Source organism: Aspergillus costaricaensis (assembly GCF_003184835.1).
Source record: "Aspergillus costaricaensis CBS 115574 unplaced genomic scaffold BO79scaffold_31, whole genome shotgun sequence".
In the NCBI taxonomy this organism is placed as follows: domain Eukaryota; kingdom Fungi; phylum Ascomycota; class Eurotiomycetes; order Eurotiales; family Aspergillaceae; genus Aspergillus; species Aspergillus costaricensis.
In genome coordinates, this window is record NW_020291831.1 from 71,046 (window position 1) to 94,411 (window position 23,366).

The 23,366-nt window shown below is 50.5% G+C and overlaps 7 protein-coding genes across 7 annotated transcripts; 2 read left to right on the plus strand and 5 right to left on the minus strand.

The window, feature by feature from the left end:
* The first annotated feature begins 618 nt into the window (after nucleotides 1-618).
* On the plus strand, nucleotides 619-2,504 carry BO79DRAFT_247476 (pseudouridine synthase family protein). The gene is made up of 2 exons (XM_025685650.1): nucleotides 619-1,026; nucleotides 1,092-2,504. Exons 1-2 carry the CDS (start codon nucleotides 784-786, stop codon nucleotides 2,403-2,405), a joined length of 1,557 nt encoding a protein of 518 aa, XP_025536300.1. The 5' UTR covers nucleotides 619-783; the 3' UTR covers nucleotides 2,406-2,504.
* A 412-nt stretch (nucleotides 2,505-2,916) lies between these two features.
* On the minus strand, nucleotides 2,917-4,108 carry BO79DRAFT_210807 (60S ribosomal protein eL32). Its single transcript, XM_025682892.1, has 4 exons — nucleotides 4,040-4,108; nucleotides 3,948-3,987; nucleotides 3,320-3,566; nucleotides 2,917-3,256 (listed from the first exon to the last, which is right to left on the minus strand). Exons 2-4 carry the CDS (start codon nucleotides 3,985-3,987, stop codon nucleotides 3,148-3,150), a joined length of 396 nt encoding a protein of 131 aa, XP_025536301.1. The 5' UTR covers nucleotides 4,040-4,108; the 3' UTR covers nucleotides 2,917-3,147.
* A 4,382-nt stretch (nucleotides 4,109-8,490) lies between these two features.
* Nucleotides 8,491-9,913, minus strand: BO79DRAFT_289784 (Gfo/Idh/MocA family protein; the record flags this gene model as incomplete). Its single annotated transcript, XM_025688816.1, has 5 exons — nucleotides 9,808-9,913; nucleotides 9,703-9,728; nucleotides 9,441-9,640; nucleotides 9,060-9,337; nucleotides 8,491-8,984 (listed from the first exon to the last, which is right to left on the minus strand). Exons 1-5 carry the CDS (start codon nucleotides 9,842-9,844, stop codon nucleotides 8,491-8,493), a joined length of 1,035 nt encoding a protein of 344 aa, XP_025536302.1. The 5' UTR covers nucleotides 9,845-9,913.
* A 252-nt stretch (nucleotides 9,914-10,165) lies between these two features.
* Nucleotides 10,166-11,194, minus strand: BO79DRAFT_289785 (uncharacterized protein; the record flags this gene model as incomplete). The annotated part of the gene is made up of 2 exons (XM_025688817.1): nucleotides 10,166-10,911; nucleotides 10,975-11,194. The coding sequence occupies 2 exons, from the start codon at nucleotides 11,192-11,194 to the stop codon at nucleotides 10,358-10,360; spliced, it is 774 nt and encodes a 257-aa protein (XP_025536303.1). The 3' UTR covers nucleotides 10,166-10,357.
* An 823-nt stretch (nucleotides 11,195-12,017) lies between these two features.
* Nucleotides 12,018-14,354, minus strand: BO79DRAFT_179140 (MFS transporter). The gene is made up of 8 exons (XM_025680013.1): nucleotides 14,147-14,354; nucleotides 14,068-14,088; nucleotides 13,958-14,015; nucleotides 13,846-13,905; nucleotides 13,505-13,790; nucleotides 13,070-13,448; nucleotides 12,921-13,023; nucleotides 12,018-12,867 (listed from the first exon to the last, which is right to left on the minus strand). The coding sequence occupies exons 1-8, from the start codon at nucleotides 14,261-14,263 to the stop codon at nucleotides 12,425-12,427; spliced, it is 1,467 nt and encodes a 488-aa protein (XP_025536304.1). The 5' UTR covers nucleotides 14,264-14,354; the 3' UTR covers nucleotides 12,018-12,424.
* A 1,586-nt stretch (nucleotides 14,355-15,940) lies between these two features.
* BO79DRAFT_231400 (translation initiation factor 4B) lies at nucleotides 15,941-17,834 on the minus strand (the record flags this gene model as incomplete). The annotated part of the gene is made up of 6 exons (XM_025684154.1): nucleotides 15,941-16,965; nucleotides 17,019-17,309; nucleotides 17,384-17,452; nucleotides 17,573-17,617; nucleotides 17,674-17,730; nucleotides 17,831-17,834. The coding sequence occupies 6 exons, from the start codon at nucleotides 17,832-17,834 to the stop codon at nucleotides 15,941-15,943; spliced, it is 1,491 nt and encodes a 496-aa protein (XP_025536305.1).
* Nucleotides 17,835-20,213: 2,379 nt separating this feature from the next.
* On the plus strand, nucleotides 20,214-23,159 carry BO79DRAFT_239818 (uncharacterized protein). The gene is made up of 8 exons (XM_025684954.1): nucleotides 20,214-20,715; nucleotides 20,777-20,854; nucleotides 20,991-21,526; nucleotides 21,560-21,572; nucleotides 21,788-21,913; nucleotides 22,032-22,145; nucleotides 22,208-22,324; nucleotides 22,405-23,159. Exons 1-8 carry the CDS (start codon nucleotides 20,463-20,465, stop codon nucleotides 22,713-22,715), a joined length of 1,548 nt encoding a protein of 515 aa, XP_025536306.1. The 5' UTR covers nucleotides 20,214-20,462; the 3' UTR covers nucleotides 22,716-23,159.
* The last annotated feature ends 207 nt before the right edge of the window (nucleotides 23,160-23,366 follow it).

A 23,366-nucleotide genomic window follows, 5' to 3' on the forward strand; every position in this document is an offset into this window, starting at 1 on the left:
CGGGTAGGTGATATGAACAGAGAACAAATGTGAGCTCTCAAACTCCTGGGTTCATGAAAGCTGGAAACAGGAATACTAAGAGGGTAACCACTCAGTTGAAATGCTAAACACTTATGCAAATGTGCTGGAGTGGGGGGGGGAGGGAAAATGTCGCTTTTATATATATACCAGTATGCCATTCGGGAGGGGGTTGCTAACTTCAGCATGAATCTTTGATTGGCGACCGGCATATTCCCGAAGTCCCGTAGGTCTAATAAGCAAACCGAGATACCAGGTACTTATTTACTACCCATGTTCGCGCCCAATATTCGTGGACCAACAGGAATGGGCGCCGTGTTGGCGCAGCGATGCTTGACATGAGACCTAACTGGCGATCAAATAGGCCCCAGCGGAGAGTATCTAAGTACTACTAGTAGTAGACCAGTCAAAACAGCCTATATACATACATTAAACTCCTGGTACTACTGGATATGACTGAAGTATATGGTTGAGTCGAAAGTTGGCTTGCTTATTGAACAATTGCGGGATCTACTATAGTATATATAGTAGTAAGTAGTAGTACTCTAGTAGACGGGGAATTTCCCCGCATCGCCAAAATTTTCTTTTCTTTCGCCGCCACGGAACCAACTCAGGAACGGATCCCTTTCTCTTGTCCCCTGTCCTTTCAGCGTAGTACTTTCGCTTTCTATACTGCCATTCTTCTCACCTTCGCTATCCCTCCTGGCTCCCTCTCCTCGCATTACCGCGTACCTATTGCGACGCGGCCGGATTCCTCCGCCCATCATGTCTCTCGTGCCCGTCGACACCACTCTGCAAGTCCCACCTCCTGACCCGGTTCAGGAGCCCCCTGAGGTGGCCATCACGCCCTGCGACCCATGGCCTGCACCATACTATCTTGAAGGCGGCCTGCGTCGGGTGAAGCCATACCACTACACCTACAACACTTTCTGCAAGGAGCGCTGGCGGGGTCGTGAATTGGTGGACATTTTCCTGTCGGAGTTTCGCGATCGTCCTGCAGAGTACTACGTACGCTCCCATCTCTTGGCTATTCTTTGAGGAACAATATACTGACCTGATTTTCTGGACTGCAGAGGAAAGCCCTACAAGATGGCCTTGTCGCCGTCAACGGCACGCCTGCTGGTCCCAACACCGTCGTCAAGAACGGCCAGATCATCTCGCATACCCTGCACCGTCACGAACCCCCCGTCACCGGGAAAGAGATTGGTATCATCCACGAGGATGATGATTTGATTGTCATTGATAAGCCTGCCGGTGTGCCCGTCCACTCCGCCGGTCGCTACCACTATAACTCTGTGCTCGAAATCATGCGCTCTCAACGCCATCCGGAATGGGTCCCACGACCCTGCAACCGTCTGGACCGACTCACCTCCGGAGTCATGTTCCTCGGAAAGACCCCGAAAGCTGCAGAAAACATGACTGGCAAGCTCAAGGCCCGCACCCTCCAGAAGGAGTATGTGGCGCGCGTCAAGGGAAAGTTCCCCGACGGTGTCATTGTCTGCGACCAGCCCATCATGTCCGTGAGCCCGAAGGTAGGCTTGAACCGCGTTCGAGCCACTGGCAAGGAGGCAAAGACCAAGTTCCGTCGTTTGGCGTATATCCCGCCTCAAGCCCCGGAGCCTCAGAGCGCCCCCGACGCAGAGGGACGTGTGGCGACTCCGCCTCCAGTCTACACAAACGAAGACGAAGGATACAGTATCGTCCACTGTTTGCCCTTGACCGGCCGCACGCATCAGATCCGCGTGCACCTTCAGTTCCTCGGACACCCGATCTCGAACGATCCCATCTACTCCAACCGCAAAGTCTTTGGACCGGATCTCGGCAAGAACGAAACCAGCGACGAGCGCGACAACGAGCTCATCGATAAGCTATGTAACATTGGCAAGACCGAAGTCCCCGACACCGTAAGCTACCGGACGCACCTTACCACTGTGCCTATGGTACCGCCAGGCACGGACAACTCCGTCGTGGAGGAGATCATGTCGCGCGAGCACGAAGCCGCCGTGGAGAGATACCACAAGCGCAAAGGCGAGATGTTGTCCGGCGAGAGGTGCAAGATCTGCGACACAGAGCTCTACTCGGACCCTAGACCCGAGGATCTAGGTATTTTCCTCCACGCCGCGGCATACTCTGACAAAGAGGAGGGCTGGAAATATACTAGCAAGATGCCTAGTTGGGCCCTGCCGCCTGATGGCGTGGAGGGACCGCGCGAGATGCCCGACTGGGTGTTTGGTCCTGAGGAAGAGGAGATCATTATCGGACATGCTGTTTTGCCTGGCGCGGAGGACGGCTCGGAGACGAATATTCCTGCTCTTGTGCAGGGTGTTGGCCTCGTCGATATTTCGTCTGGTAGGAAGGCAGATGCTGCTGCGCAGGCGGCTGCATGATAAACACGTTGGTTACATGGTGCATGATTTGGCGTTACTTGCATTTGCAGTTAGAGATTTTAGACATGTTGAGATGATGAACGACGGACTAACATTTTGTCACATAGTTGGATTCGTTTACTTGATACCACCATAGACAAAGTTTCATCTGCCACTTCAAATTGAACATATCATAGAACAAGCGTCATAGACAAACATAGTTCTATCTGCGGGGTAATACTACACATATATTAATACAGCTTGCTTGGCTTGTCAAGAACAAACAATTGAAAAGGCCATCTACGTAGTTGATAAAATCTGTACGGTAGGTAGGATACAACACCAAATGGGACCAACTACGAAGCTACAAAATACAACCCTCGGTCATCAAAAAAGTCTTCATAAGATTTAGATTTTTATTCCCAGACTGGCAGCACCAGCCACGATCACAAGCGCCCCCATAACAAATGGAAACGCTTGCAATCCAGCACATACGTCGTCAACGTCAGACACACACAAAGCCAAAGCCCACATTAGAGAGAAGATGCGATGATTCAAGGCTCCGCAAGTCCCCAAGATCACAAATTAACAAACAACCACCACGTAGTAGTAGTAGTTGTCTGTTGTTTGCTTTTTAATTGTCCCCCGAAAGTGGTTGGTTTTCCCATTTGGTTGGTATAAAGTGGAAAAAGAGTTTTAATGAAAAATGAAAATGAAAATGATGAAATTTCTTGGGCTTTCTTTACATTCATTCCATATCCATTTAAGCCTCGGTGGTGACGCGGCCCTTGGGGTTGGTGACCTTGACGCCGAGAGCCTTGGCCTTGGCGATGATGTCGACGCGCTTGCGGGAGGAGACGGCGCTGGCGATCCTATTCGATTTATTAGTATTTGGGTTTGTGGTAGAAAGTGGATTATGCAGTGGGTGGACGTACTCAGCGGCGTAGGTGCGGTTGTGCATCAACAGGAGCTCAACGTCCTTGGGGTTGTGGACGAGGAAAGCCTTGTGGCCGGAGGGCATCATGTGCTTGGTCTTCTTGTTGGATCCGTAGCCGATGGAGGGCATGGGGATGTTGCCACGGAAGCGTCTACGGACGCGGTTGTCGATACCCTTGGGCTTGCGCCATGACTCCGGCACGCACTTGAAGCGGTCGGACTGGTGGCGCCAGAAACGCTTGGTGCCTGGAAGGAGTTTGATGTTAGTCGGGTCGTTCGTCCTGACGACGTGTATATGTGTGATTTAGTTCAATCCGGCTGTATGTCCGTGGTCCAGCAAGCACTTGTCAATTCATGTTGTTGGTGTGTAAATATCTTCGTCCAGATCGAATCGAAATTTCGGTCGCTTGTGATAATTTCTTCGCCGATCAAGTTCGTCGTTCGCCATCGTTCTTTCGCAATAAGAAATATAGAAAAATTGATTCGTTCGCTCCGATCGTCTGATTTCTCATTCCATCGCATCGTATATATTCCTCATGCTTGCTGGACGACTGACAACTGACGGATCGTACTCTGGCTGGGAACTGGACTGGGCTGGGACTAGCAGGGAGAAAAGAAAGGACATACGCTTCTTGACGATGGGGACGTGCTTCTTTGCGAGGACCATCTGTTCTCAATTAGCATGCAACAGGCAAGCAGCTGGCAACAATATCACATACCTTGTCGTCGTCTCGCGGGCTGGCGCTGGGAGTTGTCGTACGGGTCGAAATCGATCTCGAAAATTCGCGCTCAGGTTTGGCCGCCCGAGAGAGTCGAGCTAGTGGCTCGCTTAGCGAGTCTAACTGCTCTCGGTGCGTTAGGGCTCATTACGCTTGCCCTGCATTTTGCCGGTACTGCTGACTCAGCCAGCTTAGTGCGGTGGATAAGCTTGCCTTGTGCCATTCCATATCAGGAATAGCGTATATATGCTGTGATCTACTATGACCTCCGCCTCCGCAGCACAGCAGCAGCACCGGCCCGTCGTATTCGCGATGCTTGTGTTCCATCTGTGCAATTGAGCAACTTAATTACAAGTTCAATGCCTACAGTCATACATGGAACAGGCAGCTGACACTTATAGCTTTGCCTTGTTCAACCGTGATGGTTTCGGGGGACTGTCCCCCTCTTTCCGCGAGGCTGCAATCCGTAGTACACAATGCCGGCGCTTGCCATCGGGCAGCGTTATCCATATAAGGGATGACTCCTCTTCCATGATTTTGGTGAGCAACGCAAGGCGATTAACATAGAAGTAACTGCATTGAAATTCTGTTATTCCTTCTTCTGTCAAATCAGCGGTTGCTCCCTTCAAACTGCACCATGAGCCTCGGATATGGTGTCGGGGACTTCCTCGCTGTAGTGAATCTCGCCAAGGCCATCAGGGTGCGCTTTGTTAGGGCACCAGACCAATTCAGACATATATCAGAAGCGTAGGTTTCAATACTATGCGCGTCTGTTACGATACTCACATGTCGCCAGTTCAAAGACCTTGTGCAATGTCCTCCGCGATATCAAAGACATCTACGAGCAAGCGGAGCTTGATACCCAGCAGGAGAAACACCTAGACGAAATCTCTCGCTCTTGCCGTAGTGGACTGAACGAATTACTCGGCAAATTAGACAAATACCAGGAGTTGGACCATCGCACTAATAGCCTAGGGGGCACCTGTCGTCGCGTCTGGAAAAGACTCAAATGGGACCAAGCTGAGATGGATGAGATTTGTCAGAGGATACAGTCCAATGTTCAAATCTTTAATCTCTTCAGTACTAGTCTGACTAGGTATGGGATCATAATAGCCCAGGAAGGCGAGTGCTCACAATTTCCGAAAATAGTCAAGTAGCCTTTGCTACAAACGAGCTCGTTCACCGAGTTAACAATACCATGGAAGACAAAGCTCAGCATGAACTCCTTGAATGGCTCACGATCGTCAACTATGCAACTCAGCAATATGAATATTTCAAACGTCGGCAGGAGGGTACCGGTAAGTGGCTACTAGGCACAGACAAGTTTCAGCAGTGGATTAACAACGAAAATAAAAATATCCTTTGCACGGGCATCCCTGGAGCTGGAAAGACAATACTCACTGCTATTGTCATCAAGCATCTTGAAGAGAAGTGTGAGCACGACCAAAGTGTTGGTCTCGCCTACATATACTGCAACTTTCGGCGCCATCATGAGCAAAATGTGGACGATATACTTGCGAGCCTGATAAAGCAATTGTGTCAAAGAATGTCGTCCCTTCCTGAGGATATAAAGACGCTATATGCGCAACACAAGAAACGTCAGACACGGCCGAAACTCGACGAACTTTCCGAGAGCCTTTCCGTTCTGCTTGGTCACTTCTCGAGGATCTTCATAGTGGTGGATGCCCTTGATGAATATTCATCAAGAGATGAAGCGCTACGCAGGCTGTTATCCGAGTTATTTCGTCTGCAGAGCAACAGCACAGTTAGCATATTCGCTACGTCACGGTATAACCCGGTCATCCAGTCGGCATTCGATGGTTGCTTACAGCAAGAAATTTCTGCTGCCGCTGAAGATGTAGAGACGTATCTGCGAGGTCACATGTCCGATCTGTCAAGGGTCGTGCTACGCAACAATAAGCTACAGAAGGAAATAGTTAAAGCAATTACGAAAACAGTGGATGGAATGTATGTTCCATCATATGTCTCACTGAGAAAATCCGCTCTTGCACTGACATTCATAGGTTTCTTCTTGCTCAACTCCACCTTGACTCATTGAGAGGAAAACTCTCGGTAACGGCGGTTAGGAAAACACTAGAGAAATTGCCATCTGGAACTGACGCCTATAATATTGCATATGAGGAAGCCATGGAGCGAATAAATGGGAAGACGGCGGGAGAAAAGGAGTTGGCAATACAAATTATTGCATGGATCACCTGCGCTGGAAGACCCCTGACAATCACAGAGCTCCAATATGGCCTTGCTGTTGACATCAAAGAGAACGAATTCGATACAGAAAACCTTCCCGATGTGCAAGACATGGAAGCTGTCTGTGCTGGCTTGGTAACTGTGGACGAAAAGAGTCATATCATTCGCTTGGTCCATCATACCGCACAAGAGTATTTTGAGAGAACCCAGACCAAGTGGTTTCCCCGAGCGCACTATGACATGGCAAAAGTCTGCATAGCATACTTATTTTACTGCCTCCAGTCAGGAGCAGGCTTACGCACAGCCGATTATCCGTTTGCCTGCTACACTCGTCGCCATTTGGTGTATCATCTTGTGCACGCTCTTGCACTACCAGGACTGGCACGCGGCGTTCTGCTGGACAAGAAGAAGGTCGTGCTTTGCCTTCAAAAGATCTTTGCTTATAACAAATGTCTGAGAACATTTCAACGGACTGCGCAAGTGCCAGAATTAGTGACAGAAGCCCATCTGGCGGCATTCTTTGGATCGGAAGATGCGTTGAGGGAGCTGCTAGAAGCCGGGTATGCCTTGAATGCCCTTGATGATATAGATAGAACTCCATTATCGTGGGCGGCAGAAAATGGGCATGAGGAAGCCACCAGGTTTCTGATCGAACAAGGACTCGTTATAGATCATAAAGATCAGTGGGGGCTTACTCCACTCGCGTTAGCAGTAATGAATGGCCAATTCAAGGTTGTGAGGTTACTCTTGGACAATGGAGCCAGTCCGGACTCGAAGAGCAACGATGGCCGAACCCCTTTGATGCTAGGTTGTGAAAACGGCCATAACTATGGCAGCGCTCGCGATTCATTACCATGGAACGTCATTGATTGTCAAAGAAGAATAGTCGAACTTTTGCTCAAGGCAGATTGTGACCCTAATATAAAAGATGAACGTGGCTGGACCGCGCTCCACTGCGCCGCTTTTAGCAACCGCAGGCGAGTTATTCAACTATTACTCGCCAAGGGAGCTGATCCTCTAAGCAAGGATAATGCAGGTAAGATACCGCTCTTCAACGCAATCAGATGCGGGGATCGGATGGCTGTCTTCTCATTGCTCAAAGAAGTGTTTTGTCCAAGACGCGTGGATGTATCAGTCTGGAGGAATGAATCTCTTATCAATGATAACGCAGGTCAAACAGCGCTTTTCAACGCAGCCAAATATGGGGGTGCGGTTGTTGTCCTACCGTTGCTCGCCCATGGGTTCGATCCAAACCACATGGATGATTCCGGCGCGACTCTGTTGTTGTACGCTTCCTACCACAAGCTTTATGATGTTGTTAGGGTACTATTAGGCAATGGAGTTTGTCCGAATGTGACGAATGAACATCGGGGCATGACACCATTGCTCTATGCAATTCAGGGAGAACATCACTCTATGTTCATGTTGCTGTTAGACCATGGCGCTGATCCTGACCTCGCTGATCAAAAACTCGGTCGACCTCCTTTGGTATGGGCAGCGCAGAGAGGTCTTGCTTCGATGGTGGAAGCATTGTTGAGCAGAGGGGTTGACGCAGACAGCCAGGACCGTAACGGTTGGACGGCTCTGTGGTTTGCGACTTCTGCACCGTTGTATCCCGGCATAAAAGCAGGAGACGAAGTCCTAGTTAAACAAATCCTTGAGTCTGGGAGTAATTCAAAGGCTCACAGCTCCCACAACAAGAGCTCCTTGGCGGCGACCACACGCCGTGATTACGAGGGCGTTGTGGAACTACTTTTGCAGTATAAGGCGAACCCAGACGCGGTTTACGTTAATTGGGGAGGATGGACACCATTGATGGTCGCAGCAGCAACAGGATGCCCGAATACAGTTCGATTACTGCTTGATACGGGAAATGTAAGCCCCAAGCGCCAGGATGAGTATGGCCACGATGCGGCCCACTACGCACGACTTCTCTTCGAGTCCTATAATGGAGACCAACGTGACCATTAATGGAGCTGTCTGCACCGCAGACCAGCTGGAGAACGCTCCTCTCATTGCTTCTCGTGCAACAGAACCACAAGAATAGTGAGAGTCACCTGTCAATTTGTAGAAATTACCTCACATATCTGAGAGGATGCCCTATATCATTGGTGCCGTTATTTGGATGGACCAATCGGCCAGGACATCAAATTATGGGTTTCCGAGTTTATGTTTATGGGACAGTTAAATTGAAGTTTTGAGTATACTATTCAAAGAATTTACTACCCTCCTAGGCCAACCCATCACTGCAAATCCAACAGCACCTTCCCACCCTCACTCACAAACATCCCCTCCATAACCTCCAAATCAGCCAAAGCCTCCTCCGGCCGCAGCCTCTCCTCCAACTGTCCCTTCAATATCGACTCCCCAAACGCAGCCACCTCATAATTCACTCCCCGTCCCTCATACGGCACCTCAAACGACTCCCCACCACTAACCGTCACCGTATCCCGATCCAACTTAACCACACCCCGCTCACAACTAAACTCAAAGACCGTCTCATTGACAGCAGCCCCATACGACAACGACACCACTCCATTTGCCCCAGACTTAGTCTTAACCACCGCATCGAGCGTATCCACCGGCGCCAGATGCTCCCTCTGCAATCCCATCATAGCCGACACAGCCGCCATGGCATCCTCCTTACCAAGAATGAGCCTCAATCCAGCAATGGCGTGGACTCCTCCATCGAGGACAAAACCACCCTTGTATGTGGGTTTGCGACGCCATTCGGTTTCTGCGATAATATTAGCTTACCCACACCCTCCTTAATGAAGAAGAAGAAAGTAGAAGGAAAGAATAAATAACGTACGATGATACTTCGACCCCTCCCCAATCAACGTCCTCACACTAACCCTAAAAGCCTTCACACTCCCCAACTTCCGAACCTCCTCAGCCACCCGCGTGAACTTCCCCAAGAAGCGCCAGTTCTCCGCTACGCCCCAGAGCGGCTTCGTCTCGAGAGCCTGGTACTCTGTGAGGAGAGCCCGGGCGGTGCTGAGATCACCTGCGATAGGCTTCTCGCTTAGGACGTGCTTGCCAGCTTGTAGAGCTGCGCGGATGTAGCTTGGTTGGGCGGGGATGGGGAGACTTGTTTTCATTTAGTATAAGTTTCTCATCATGTTAAATACAATCTTATACATCTCCAATAATGACATTTGTAATATGAGGATTGGGGGAGGGGACAACTCACGCAATAACAACAGCCCGCACATCCTCCCTAGCAAGGAGATCCTGAAACCGTCTACCAGCTTCGGAATCCTCGGAATATAAGTCCACGTTCTTCACCACGACATCTTCTCCCTTGCTCCCTGAGATGAGGGACTCTGCGGATTTGAGGCTCCGGGAGTAGATGGCTTTGAGGGTGAAGAGGGGGGAGGTGGATAGGATGGGCTTGTATTCCCTGTTAGTACTTGGTATATGGGGATAAAGGGAGAAGGGTGGGTGGGTATTACCAGGTGTTCTTCTTTGGCGAAGATACCTATTTTATTTTGATTAGTTTGTTAGATTCATGTGAAATGGGGTTTGATACTGGGGATAGGTGAGGGAGGAGTGGGTACCGCTGCCGATGATGGCTACGCCGATGGGGGAGGACATTTTGATAGTGTGCGTGACAAAGATCAATGATAATAGTAGTAATAATGACAGGGGAGAAGGAATTATTTGTATAGGAGTAGATAGCTGGGGATTGGGAGGCGAAAGGGTCTATCGATGCTATTAATATAATTTGCTATAGGAAATAAAATGTGGGGACGTGCGAGGCACTCAGACTAATGGCGTTTAGTCCCGGAGTGTGGATGGCGGGGTTCGGTGGATATTCATTTTATTTCCTTCATTACTGTGTACTGTGTAGACGAATATTTCAGCAAATATTATAGTAGAAAAGTCAAATGTGTACCATGCTATATTAATATCCTCCATTAATGCAATAATTCAAACGCTGCGCCGTAAATGCTATCGTCACTCTCATAAGTACGCCTCATCCCGTCAGGTCATGCATCTCATGCCAACCATAACATGGCTTTCGCCAAACCAAAACACCGGGGTATATGATAAAAAGCAAGCGATAATGAAGAGCGAGGAAAAGCAACCGAAACTGATACCTCCTGTCTATCCGACCATCGCTCGGATCCGCTCCACGCGTGCCATCGCTTTCTCTAAGCGCTCCAGTCGAGCGCGCTTCTCGACATCTCGACGTTCCAGCACCGCGACACGCTCTTCGAGCCGAGCTCGTGCCTTGCGTTCCTGCGCGACCATCTCGTTCGCCTGGCTGAACAGCTGCGCTGTCAGTTCCTCCAGTTCCGTGCTCGCCTGCGACAGCTGGCTCTCTGCGGCTTTACGTAGACTCTGCTCCCGATTCAACGCATTTTGTAACTCCACTGTCTCCTCCTGGGTGGTTGTCGGCTGTACGGGCTCCGGTGGTGGAGGCGAAGCAACAGGCTGAGCCTGGGTGGTACTGGTAGCGCTCGGTCGACGGGAGGGAAGGAAAGAGGCAAGAGTGGAAAGTCGGCCCGGTTGCGATTTCGGGGACGTTTGGAGGTGAGTAGGTGATTGGGACCGGTCGATTTGCGTCGATGCGGTGGATGACACGGATGTGTTGTTTCGGGAGGACGGTTGCGCACGCAGTCGTCGGATCTCTTCTTCATATGCGGCCAGTTTCTCGGCTGTTGAAGAATGGCTTCCATTAGTGCACTATCAAAGTATAGTTTGGGGTTTGTGTATCTCACCCATTTGCATTGCTTGCAGGTTCAGAGCGTTGACCTGGCCTTCAAGGTCCTTCGCTCGACGTCGGGTATCATTTGTGGACTGTCCAGCCGCGAGAAATCCGTCCTGGCCGCAAGTTGGACAGGCCTTTCCGGAGACGAGAGCGGCAGCGCCCGCCATAGAGGGCAGCGTGCCGATGAGAGTGGTGGACGTTAGAGCGGTGGTAGTGGTGGTGGTCGACATTGTTTGTGCCGCATGAGGTGAAGGTGAGGATCAAGTTCGATCGTGTACAATGCACAATCAATTGTAGGGAAGGCAACGTCAGCGGATCGGAGGTGAAACTGAGCGGCGGGAGGCTGAAATGAAAGGATGCCGGACCAGTGTCGCAGAAAGCGGCAGAGAGACAATAAATAGGAGGCCAAGCTGCTTAAGGGACGGTCATGCAGTGGTGTAGTGAGGCAAGGCAAGGTGGTTGGAGGAGTGGATGTCGGTAGCCAGCTTGCTCAAACAAGAAAGCGAGAGAGCGTGCAGAGGCAGATGGGGATGAGGCCGGTGAGAGGAAAGAAGTCAGCACAGGCAGTTAAGTCAGTAAGTAGTAAGACGGGGAAGATTAATTGATTAAACTGGGAATTGAATGCATTAATTAATTGTCCCTGCGGCGGGAAGCGGTGGGGAGCCGCCGGTCTTTCCCTCTCCAGAACAGCAGAAGGAATGCATCTTCTCCTTCCTCTGCTGCGCTGGCAGTCACCCAAGTACTACTACGTACTATCGTTGGGGGGACTGTGTAACTGCCAATGGATGTGATCATCATATCACTGGCATTGAACTGCCTATCACCAACAATGTTGCTCCTTCTGTGAACCCTTGGAGACGCCGTGGAATCTTGTTGGATCCGCGCGCGAGGCAACACGTGTGGACCGCGCCGTTGAGACCCGCTGGCTAGTGAGTTGCTGTTAGTGACTCGTCATTTGCCTGTCTGGTTGATCTGCCAGTTGCATCTCATGCCCGTGACAGTTCCTAAAGCTGACTTGCTTGGTCTGTCTCGTACAAAGGTCCGACAGACAGGCGCTTGATACACCGACTGGGAGGCGTGCTGCGAAAGGCATCGACTCCATTCCAGCCTCCTGGCCAACCGCCCTGGATGCCATCGCGTCTCTTATCGCTAGGGTAACACCAGCCATGAGATAATTGATAAACCCTGCAGCCTTGATAAAGATCGGGTCCCTTGCTGGTCCGGGAGATCTTCAACCTTAACCTATCTAGAAAGGAGATGTGCGCTGAGGAATCACCGATCTTGTCTCCCTTGCAGACCTCCCGGCTTCATTGTACCCTCCCGACCGGAAGATCTTATATCAACATTTTGATTTCGAATCCACATCTCATCTCCACCCCTTTTAATCCATCAATCGTTACCTATCGTTCATACTCATCATCACAGCCTTAGCATCGTAACTCATCAATCTACGTCTAACGTTACTTCTTCTCCCTCCCCGGCAGAACCCTTCGATCCGAGAGCGCGATAACCACGGAAATGCCACCGCTGACTGCCCCCAACACCGTCACCATTGTCGTCCAGCCGGCTCGTTCGACTAGCAGACCCGCTACCAAGGGCCCCAGTACCTGCCCGCCCGACCAGGCCACATTGAAAAGCCCGTACGCCTGCGCAGTTCCTCCTTGATGTCCGAAGATACCGGGGAATTCCCGCTCGTACCGCTCCGTGACGTTGTTGACCTCCGTCATCAGAGACACCATCTGCAGGGTAGAGGCGACACCTGCGAGGAAGAGGAATACATAGAGAAGAACTTGGTCCTGGGTCGTGTTGCGTGCGACAAGCTGGAAGAGCAACAATGTTGGAAAATCGAGCAGGAAGCCGACAAAGGCTACTCGAGGTGCTCCCCAACGGTCCACTGCATCGCCTGCAATCATTGGTTAGCAGAGCCAGAGGGCATAGAGATCGTCTGATACATACCAATCCATGGGGAGAGGAAAGAAGGTGCAAAGAGCGGTAGGAAACACAGCCCGATTTCGAATGATCCCCAGCCGAACGTTTTCATGACATACAGTGGAAGCACCTGACCTCGTTAACTTCATCTTTGAAAATATGGGATGTGCACATACCGTATCAAAAGCGGACCAGATGATGGCATCCACTACCGTCGCTAAAAGAACGACGAGTAACTTGCCGGAAAATATCAAGCGGACAATTCCAGGTACAGAGGTCGACCTCCCGCTGGTCAGCGGCTCGCCGCTGCCCTCGGTTGGACACTCATCAGCGATGCCAGATGTCTGGCCTGCGCTAACGTTCGCCGTAATTGCATTGTATCCAGCGCTGTGCGCACCCTCTTCGTTCAGCAGACCTTGTGTCTCTCCATCACTGCTCGACTGAATCCATTGCGCAGCATTCTTCGGTTCGACCATCACAAGCCGAAGACAGATATCCAGCACTATCAACCCAATTGCCAATACGAACACTGCATGATAGCCCACTCGCGACAGCCTGAATCATTAGTAAATCGCCTTTCAAGCTTCCAATGCGACTAACAACGAACTCACATGATCCCTCCGATAAATGGGCCAAACACCGTCCCCACGGTCAGTGCCATCGAGACATATCCCATTGCAGCTCCCACCTGATCCTTGCCCACTGTGTCGACGACCAGAGCCAAACCAACAGTCCAGACCACAGCAGCTGACAACCCTTGGAGACTGCGCGCAATGACCAAGGACGACACTGTTTCTGCGAACCAGAACACGATAGTCGTCCCGGCGAGCGCGAGTAGTCCAATGAGGAAAGGTAGCTGGCGCGATGAGCTTCTGTCCGCGAAGTAACCGAATATTGCTAGCAACGTCGTGTTAATTGCGCTCATTTCGTTAAGTAAGGAAATGACACCTACGGGATCCGAAGAATATACCACCGCCAAAGGCAGCCAGCATGATTGACATCCATTTTTGCACTGTGGATGATTAGCCTGTTGTCTTACAATCTCTGATACAGAGACATCCTACACTCATCTTCCGGTACGATCACGCGTGTTTTGAGCACAATTGGCAAGATGGGTACAATCTATACTGGTTAGACGAAGCTCCGAGCCGATCCGAGGTTGGTGTGCAGTTACCATGCCATATATGAAGACGTCCTATGTTCGATCACGACATCAGCACCAAAATCGATTCATCATAACAAGGATTAAATACCGTGAAGACCGCAATAGCCACGACAGAAATCACAAATGCTCTGGAGGAGCGAAAAGCAAGCTTCCAGGGCGCAGAGCCCGTAGAAGGCGGATCGGAAAGGAATTCAGCTGGATACATCTTGACACCGACACACAGAGAGGGGTGTTACTGAGAGAAGGATCGTGAGGGGAAGAGGAGGGATATGTGCGAAAGAAAAAAGAAAAACCAGAGCCCGTCAGTCGGTCGGTCAAGAGCTCTAGTTTAGATACAGACAGTAGTATGATATGTGGGGTAGGGTAGCGGGATAGTAATCAGATGGTAGCAATCGTAGTCTAGTTAGTCGCAGTCTCGTCGCGTCCAAATGCGATAGATAAAAATAAAACCAGATAGATAGACAAGACAGATTAGCAGATAGATAAAGACCAACTTACGTAGTAATCTAGCTCTAGCTCAAGAAACTACGGGAATACTTGCCTTTATTTCCTCTCCTCTCACCCCCATCATAATCACTCCCTCTCTGACAGACAGACAGACCAGCGGATCGTAATCCGCGGGGACCCGACTTCCTATTCGGGATGGGGGCTGGGAGCGAAGAACTCACTCACCAATGAATCAAATTGATGGATGGTCTGACTGAACTAAGTTTCTTACTCACTCACTCACGTTCTTCAGCTGCTGCTAGGAACTGCTACTAGTTGGGTCGCCATGCATCCCGTCGATCCTCTCGATCGAATTAGGTTTGGTTTTCCCTTCAGCTTCTTCTCCGCGCGTGCTTGCTGCCTTGATGGAGGGAGGAAGGGAGAAAACGATTGGTTGTGCATTTATTTGCTTTTGATGAGTTCTTTCTTTTCTTGGGAGAATTGTCAAGGATGGGGGAGGGGTTTAACAGGTTTTTATAGTATTCATCGCTTATGTGTCTATTACTGGGTTCGGTTTGGTTTATATATAGCCGCATAGCTTCGTTCCTGGTCTTGAGGGAACCTGGATTCTCAACTACTATCTTGAAGATAGTGAATACGAGGTAAAGAAACTACTGAGAAATGCTGATGCACACAACTACTAAGGCCTTATAAACTGCTAATCGTTATCTTATTCGTATGGGGGAACTGCCTCGTGTCAACTAGTAGTAGGGACATGCATGGGGGCTCTCCGGTTAGTTTGAACAAGAAGGGAACAAGACTCCACACGCCATCCCCGGATCCAGAAGCAAGACAGAGTTTAGAAAGGAAAGAGAGTTTGGAGAGTGGAGTAAGAATAGCAACTGTCTGGCAGCAAAAAAGGGGTTTGGGCAAATTAATTTCGGAGGCGAATGGAGGGTTGGTTGGGGCTTCGATCAGCAAGTTCAGAAAGCATAAGATAACAAGTGAAAAGAAACGTATACTCTTCTTCCTTCGCATCAGCCATAAGGGTCATTGCTGTATAACACTTCATCCACGTACATGGGAATAACTAGCTCAGAGAAACGTGAAGAACACACACTAGGAAATTTGGAGAAAAGAACAAACTTTTCGACATGCTTGACGGAAGAAACAAGGGGACTAGACCTGAATCCTAGATCTAGACGGAGGCGGCAACCCGTAGGAAGAGAGAAAGGAGAAAGCGAAAGAAGTTGAGGACGACTCTGAACAACATCAAAACAAACGGACATCGACGTTAACCAAAATCCACCTGGCCATCCCCACGAGTGTTGCGCGGCAATTCGGCGACCCAACATGGGCTAGAAGCAAAGTCTGGTCGCTTTATGACACGCACTTCGGGGACCATGGCGCACGATTTTCGGTCAAGCGATGACGAGCTTGGGGGGTATCCATTGATCTATGCAAACGTGCGGCCGCCACGGCGGTTGTTGCGCTGCTTCGAGCTCACGGTGCTCCAGCCCTCGTCGTCGGCTCCAGCCTCGGCAGGCCCAGCCCTCCAGTTGCCGTTCGCCTTGCTGGCGGGAGCGTCGGTCGAGGCTTCAGCCTTCTTGGCAGCAGCCTCCTCGCTCTGATCCTGATCGGCAGCCATACCGCTCTCGTCCTCACCGGCCCGCCGGAGGATCTCGAAGTTCGTGCCACCCTGGGCGTGCTCGGCGACATCGCGGCCGTTGGGATCAGCCGGCGCACCGGTCTTCTCAGCCTTGGGCTGCTCCTTGGCAGGACGCTGCTTTTCGGTCTTCTCAGACTTCTCAGGCTTCTCGGCCTTGGCCTTCTCGTCCGCTTCCTTCTTTTGGCGGATGGCAATCTGGCGACGTTCCTCAACCTCCTTCTCGCGAGCGGCAGTGTCAATCGGGCGAGCACCTCCGAACGGGCTAGCCTTGGACTCGGTGTTGGCGGTGGGGCTGGAGACGGCCTCAGTCACAGTCCGTTTTTGGAGGTTCAAGCGAGGGCGAGTAGCGGGGGCGGCAGGAGCGGCAGCAGGAGAGGGAGGGTTGCTGGCCTCCTTGGCGGGCTGATCGGGGCGCATCTTGGATCTCCATGCGTTATCGAGTTCAGCAGCGGTGGGGGTGCGTTCTTGGAATTCGCGTCTCGGGGGGCGGGAGCCATCCTGGGAGCGTCCCTCACCCCAGGCGGGGGAGCTTCTTCTGAAACCAGGTGCTTCGTTGCTGCGGGGACGGCCACCTTCGCGGACAGGTGCAGGCGGGGGAGAGAGAGGGCCCTTGCGTTCCCAGTTGCTGAAATCACGGAACTTTCCATCACTCTCAAAGTTGCTGCGGCGGCCACTACCGCGGTCGCTGCCGGCATCAGACATGTTGTCGAGGTTGCGTCCGAAAGAGGAGCGATCGGGCACACGGCGCTGAGGAATATCGGGCAGAGGACCTCTGCGGGTCCAGTCAAACTCCTTGACATCACGTTCCTTGGCTATAGGTACCGTCAGCTGGCGCAAATCATCATACCTGAGAAGGGACACCTACGAGGTTCGGCAATGCTGGTGCGGATGGAACGTCCCTGGAGGGTAGCGCCGGAAAGATCAAGAGCCTTCTTCAGACCATCAACAGTCTCAAATTCGACATATCCGAAGCCCTTGGGGGCCTTGGTCAACTTGTCCTCCACGATACGGACGTTGGTAACACCACAGTCGGCAAAGAGGTCGGAGATATCGGCGGCAGTCGCATCGAAGGACAGATTTCCAACATGGGCAGTGTAGGGGGGCTGGGTCGGAAGAGGAAGGGGCTCTCTCACGGCGTAGCCACCACGCTCACGGTCTGGTACATCCATCAGCATCAAACACATATATCGGAGCAAAAATGCAGCAATAACACAGGGGCGAGTTCCGTACCACCACCAAAGCTGCTTCCGAAGCCAGAAGAAGGCGCAGCAGAGCGACCGAAGCTGGACGGAGCGGGAGCTGATATAAGTTTAGCATCAATCGGATCGAAGGAAGAAAAATCATGTACAACGTACCGGCTAGAAAGGCATCAATATTAGCAGGGAGCGATAAACCAAAGGCAAGGAATCCGTCACTTACAAGGCAAAGGCATGTCTTCCATCTCGTCGGCCCAAGAACCGAAGTCTGTTCTTGTTAGCCACCGTTCATCCCCGCGACGATATGGATGCACAGGGACATACTCTCATCGGCCAAGAAGTTGCCCAGAGACATCTTCTGGGCTTTCTGCTTAGAGGGCGCTGTACGTAAAATAAAGCCATTAGTATCCAGGACGATTCAGAGGATGCGAAATTGACGTAAATTGGGACAGTGCGCCGGACGAGGAGGGGTTAAACGTACCCATGATTGCGGTTGTTCAGAAGTGGGAAACGCGCCAAGGGGATTCCTGTGCGCGTCTCAGAATAAATGTTCTTCTAAAGGATTTAAAGGGGGGGGCTTCCGACGGGGAAGAAATCACGAGAGTGATAGTGGACGTCCAAAGGGGCGTTGAGTGATGGGGGGGAATGCAGGACAGCTCCGCAGTGAAAGACAGAGGGGGAAAGTAGGTTAATCCGTGAGGATAAATTTTAGTGATGACGCTAGAAAAGTCAGCCTCAAAAAAGTGTTGGTGCGGCTTTGGGTCGGCCGCCTCGACCCAACCCGAGGGCTTTTTTCCACCTTTTTTCCCTCGCCTTTTTGCGGAGAAAGTGTGTCTCTCTCCTTCCGCCCCTCTTTCTCCTCTCCACCCGGTGTCTTTTTTCGGTCGGATTCGATGAGATAATGAGTATAAGTGACTGTGGACTGTCAAACTCGTCTCCCTTTTCTGGTCCCTTGTCACTACTACTATTGTTATGGTGGTGAATATTGTTTGTTCATCGGTTCTCCGCTTGAATAGGGCCCATTCCGCATTGGGCCAGACATTCTTGTCTTCATTGTCTGCACGGGTTGGTTCCATTCTAGGAAGGGCACTTAACCGACACGCAGACATCACTTGCAATCACTACCTTTCTCTCACCTGCATTTTCCAGGTTGCTAATTTATTAAACTAACTTCATCGTGAACTGCTATGATACACAGCAGTGATTCATTTCCTGTCTGCGACTGTCTTCCTGGCAGTTCCTCACCCAGACTCACAACCGTCCAGCAAAAAGGCATTGCTACTAATGGAGCTAGTTACCATTCACCTCCGAAGCCTGTGACCCCCACGCCATCCCAAAATACATCTCCACGTCAAGGTGGCGACTGGGAAATCGGAAGACAATATACACAGACTGAAAGTACAGTACAAAATTAGATTGCTCAGCGCTGTTCAGGTACTATTCTGTACGTTCGGGTGTGTCGGTGATTGTCGATTTCCCAACAGTCGTTCGTGTCCACAATGAAACAAAGTACGACTGAAGACAACTAATTTTCGAGAAACGCTGTCGGCTTCAACTCAAACACTACCCATCAGTCCATCCGAAGGAAGCGTCTTCGGTGATATTCTACACTTGTTGAAGACACACCAATGCCAACTCCCACTCGAAGGACTTGCCCACTTGCAAGTTCCTTCAACCCTTGGATATTCCTAGGTTGTCACGGTTCTATACGACGGTACCGGCAGCGGCTACGTATTCAGACATATGGATCTAGTCACATGGTTGGGATTGTGCGCCTAGTGTACAGCGAGGATAACATGGAGTTTGAGAACGTATACAGTTGGCAAGTGAAGGGTGATGAGCAACTGTTCATCTGAAGTGGCTCTTACGCCATTCTCGGGGCTAAGGACATATCTTGCTCTTCATCAGCCCGGTTGATGCACGTCTTTGGCATCCTCACGCTGCACATGGACGTTACTGTAGGTCTCAAATGTAGACAAGCGTCCGAGAGAAGATGCAAACCAGGCTGCGCGCAGTAAATACAATCTTAGAACTATCTAAGAAGGGCGCAATATTCCGTGGCTCTGCTCAAGAGACTTCCCGTGTGGCTTGTTCATGAAGCCTCGCGAAGCCTGCATTAGTCCAACCAGCCAAATCTTCTATTTGTTGTAAATGCAAAGGTCAACGCACAGCCCCCGCTGCTCTTCAGAGGAACTGCAAGGGCCTCTTTACATCTTTGATCCAGTCAACACGCCAGCTACTTGTACAACCTGAGCGACCCGCACTCCACTCACTCCCCATGCGTCCCGCAGCGGGGAGTCAGGATCTGCGGGCCGTCAAATACCCTGTCAGTCTATGCAAACATGGCGGAAGTCGATCTCATGCCCTATCAGTTTAAGCAGAGTGAATGCCATAGCATGATTAAGTACTGCTGTAATACTAGTATAATGTGACAACGATAAGTAGTAACATATATATCATAGTAGTTGTTGTCGAAGATTCAATCATGGGCACTATCTCCAGAGACTGTAGTACTGTATTGAATGGAGTAATCTACTCCGGGTGGTCTTCAAAAGACGTTGGCTTCATGTAAACTTGACAACAGGCGAATCCTAATAAATTGCTACAGATGGAATGAGAATATCGAAGCCATAGGGGTATAAATGGAGTGGTCACAAATTGTTGATTGCATTTACTCGGTGGACCCGCTTTGATGGCGGGAAGATCAAGGCACCGACCCGCTGCCGTCAGGCACACAATCACACCACCGTCTGTCGTTGACATCATTCGGGGTCTCGGATTTTGTCGGGGTTTGGAATCTGATGTTGCTCGGTCTTTGGGACTGCACTTTGTATATCATTGCAGTCCTCCTCTCTACCATATCCCCGATCTGGTCTCCCTAGTTCGGGGTCGATAGTCTATCGACTGATCTCGTCCAACGAATCATGCTCCTCTGAGGCAATTGCTTTGTCCCTGGGTCCACAGTGATCTTTCGCCTTATGCGAGATGGAGTACACTCCTGATTTCTCGGCCTATTTAAGGCGTGAAGCCCCAATGTACTTCCTGAGTGCTTCTCGCCCATTTTTGCTTTCTTCGTTTCCATCTTGACAAAGGAGTGGTTCTTTGTTAAAAGGATGACTATCATCCAGCGCACAATCCCCAAGGCGATCAAGGTTGCTGGAGTGGCTGGCTTTGCAGGCCTGGGCATATATTGCACGAAGCAATTCTCAACAGCGTTTGCGGAATCGAACGAGCCAAAACCAGTCTTCTCTGGGCTGGGTTTCACCACTTTGCGCTTGCAGAGCACCAAAACCGTCAATCACAATACGAAGCGACTAGTCTTCGAATACCCTAACGAATCCGCCCGCAGCGGCCTGACATTGACTTGTAAGACTTGCCCCTTGAAGGACGGTCTCTATCGTCAGGATAACCCGCTAACATTCAACAGCCGCGCTCCTAGCCATCACCCATCCGGAAGGGAGCTGGCTTCCTACGATTCGACCATATACTCCTATAAGTGACTTGGGTGAGCTCATACCGTGTCCGACTCAACACGCCCTGAACGACTAGACACGGTCCATCTATCATAGAGATGGGACATGCGTGTGGTCAGGGATAGGCCTATCATGGACCATGTTTGCTAAGTAACATCAAATACACAGATGAACCAGGACGTATAGAACTTATGGTCAAGAAATACCCGGACGGGAAGGCTAGTGGCTACTTGCACTCCTTGAAACCAGGAGACTCACTTAGGTTTGCGACTTCACTGAAAGGCTATCAATGGAAGCAGAATGAGTTCTCCCACGCCTACCTCTTGGCTGGCGGGGCTGGAATCACGCCTATCTATCAGCTTATCAAAGGCATCCTGAAGAATCCCCAGGACAGAACGAAACTGACTTTGGTCTTTGGGGTCAACTCCGAGGAAGATCTACTGTTGAAGGAGGAACTTGATCGTTATGCCACAGAGTTTCCTGACCGTTTCAACTACATATACACTGTTAGCCGTCCGAAAGAGGAGAACTCCCCTTACAGAACAGGGTACATCGACGAGGAGCTTCTAAGGAGCACATTCAAAGAGTCGACGCAAAATACGAAGGTCTTCATTTGCGGTCCTCCAGCGATGGAAGATTCTCTGGTTGGAACAAGAAGATCGCCTGAAGGAATCTTGAGCCGATTGGGCTTCTCGAAGGATCAGGTTCATAAATTCTAGAGATATCTTACTTGCGAGAGTCTTGTATATAGTATGTGTGTATTTAAGGCATTCAGATGTCCCACAAGAGTCTTAACACAGGATATTGTCTGCATCAGATAGATAAAAAGCAGGCCATTGTATCAATTATACTCCTGCTTGGCATCAGGAGGGAGATGGATTAGATAAGCATCCCGAGCCTGCGTGAATCACGTGCACGCTTGTGGATTTGCATGAGCGAAGATGCTGATTGAAACTGTTAACCAGGATATGCCTCTGACCTGAAGTCGCAGACTACAGTGCCAGGAACCGCAAAAATGAGCGGACAGACCAAATCGTTATATCCGGAGCCTAATGTATTGACCTCTTCTCTGAAGGTGGGAGCCGTGACTGGTTAGTTACCAATCCCATCCCGGTGACTGGTCGGCCGGCTTGTATTGCCTCAACTCAGGCAACATAAGCCGGAGACTCATTGCAGCAGTCCTACTTACTTACTCTCTTTCTCTCACAGGATCTGCTGGCCTCATATACGGGGGAATATCAGGAGTTATCCGGTCTCCCCACCCCGTCATTCATTCTATCTCTTGCGGAATCCACTGGTTTGCATGTGGAGCCTCCTTTTGGTGTGAGTCTTCCTCTCCTCTGTCCCTTATAGATCTGGAAATGATACCAAGCTTGCTACTACAGGGTTGAGAAGCAACATTCTAAAGCTTCACTATGAAGACAAGGCGACCCCTAAGCAACGGGCTTATGTCAGCGCCCTCTCCGGAGGAGTTGCCGGAGGGGCTGTTACGAGGCTAATGGGTGAGTTTGGTAGCATCCTTTCATTTTCCCGGTTGAGAGAGAAAGGTGGTGGTGGTTGGTTTACTGATGGTCGGAGCTAGGCGGGCGACTTGTCCCTGGGCTAGTTGTTTTCTCGTTACTAGGCTATGTTGGGCAAAGCTCTTATAATGCGATCGACACCTGGCAAATGGAGAACGCGAATACGACGTCTAAGCCGTTCCTGCAGCGGATGGCCGACTCCAAATGGATCCCGCTCAAGTCACTCTCGGATGACGATTACAGGGGTATCTTGAACGAGAAAGTGTTGAGTATCGAGGCTGAGATCGCACTTATTGACGACAAGATCGGGGAGCTTGAAAAGCTCAAGACTAGTGGTCTCGAATCGGGAAATTCGGATCCTGCAGCTAAGTAGTCGGTTTCTAGACGGCCACTAGCAACTTGGCTATGGGTGAGAAAGAGAAAAGTTACGGCCATTCTCGAATGGTTGGGGGCCGATCTTACATGTCCGATCTAAGTATGTTAAGGAGAGGACTGTGTGATCGGGGGGTGGACGTAGATCGTTCACTTTTCCGCTAGGATGGAAACCCCGGCAGCATTGTGTGTTGCACTTGCACCCAGCTTTGCAATGATGTTGTGCTGCTCACTCAGGAGGTTTTGAGGTTGCGACTTTAGCCTTCGACCAACAACACGATGGTCGGATCTGCTGTACCTTTTAGTTGGCTACGGATGCCGGTGCCACCGCTTCCATGAAGCCTCCAGAAGGAGTTTTACCTTTTGTCATGTATCATATTGTTCCCAAACCCATGTATTTTAATTTGAAACAAGACCCTGTATGATCATGAAGCAGACCCTAACTACATGGAACACTACGGAGGATTCGCGACTGACAAGTGTTTCTTCTCCGCTCCACACGCCAAGAAGCATTCTGGATATTGTTGGGAAAGTTTAGTGAGGAATCCCCAATCAAGCGATACTTGGTGAGAATGTTGCGCTAAATTCAAGGAGGGAAGATGCCAACTCCCGTGTTCGTAGGTGAATAGATACCTGAATCCAACAGAGTCCA

What these genes read in the sequence shown, in the direction of transcription:
- BO79DRAFT_247476 (XM_025685650.1), top strand. Translation starts at nt 784, where the DNA reads ATGTCTCTCGTGCCCGTCGACACCACTCTGCAAGTCCCACCTCCTGAC. An exon ending in ATCGTCCTGCAGAGTACTAC is followed by an intron (nt 1,027 to 1,091) that starts GTACGCTCCCAT and finishes TCTGGACTGCAG; the next exon opens with AGGAAAGCCCTACAAGATGG.
- BO79DRAFT_210807 (XM_025682892.1), bottom strand. Translation starts at nt 3,987, where the DNA reads ATGGTCCTCGCAAAGAAGCACGTCCCCATCGTCAAGAAGC. An exon ending in CGTCCCCATCGTCAAGAAGC is followed by an intron (nt 3,567 to 3,947) that starts GTATGTCCTTTC and finishes AACTCCTTCCAG; the next exon opens with GCACCAAGCGTTTCTGGCGC. An exon ending in AACCGCACCTACGCCGCTGA is followed by an intron (nt 3,257 to 3,319) that starts GTACGTCCACCC and finishes TAAATCGAATAG; the next exon opens with GATCGCCAGCGCCGTCTCCT.
- BO79DRAFT_239818 (XM_025684954.1), top strand. Translation starts at nt 20,463, where the DNA reads ATGACTATCATCCAGCGCACAATCCCCAAGGCGATCAAGGTTGCTGGA. An exon ending in CAGCGGCCTGACATTGACTT is followed by an intron (nt 20,716 to 20,776) that starts GTAAGACTTGCC and finishes AACATTCAACAG; the next exon opens with CCGCGCTCCTAGCCATCACC. An exon ending in GGCTGTTACGAGGCTAATGG is followed by an intron (nt 22,325 to 22,404) that starts GTGAGTTTGGTA and finishes GGTCGGAGCTAG; the next exon opens with GCGGGCGACTTGTCCCTGGG.
- BO79DRAFT_179140 (XM_025680013.1), bottom strand. Translation starts at nt 14,263, where the DNA reads ATGTATCCAGCTGAATTCCTTTCCGATCCGCCTTCTACGGGCTCTGCG. An exon ending in ACGTCTTCATATATGGCATG is followed by an intron (nt 14,016 to 14,067) that starts GTAACTGCACAC and finishes TAACCAGTATAG; the next exon opens with ATTGTACCCATCTTGCCAAT. An exon ending in GATCGTACCGGAAGATGAGT is followed by an intron (nt 13,906 to 13,957) that starts GTAGGATGTCTC and finishes AATCATCCACAG; the next exon opens with TGCAAAAATGGATGTCAATC.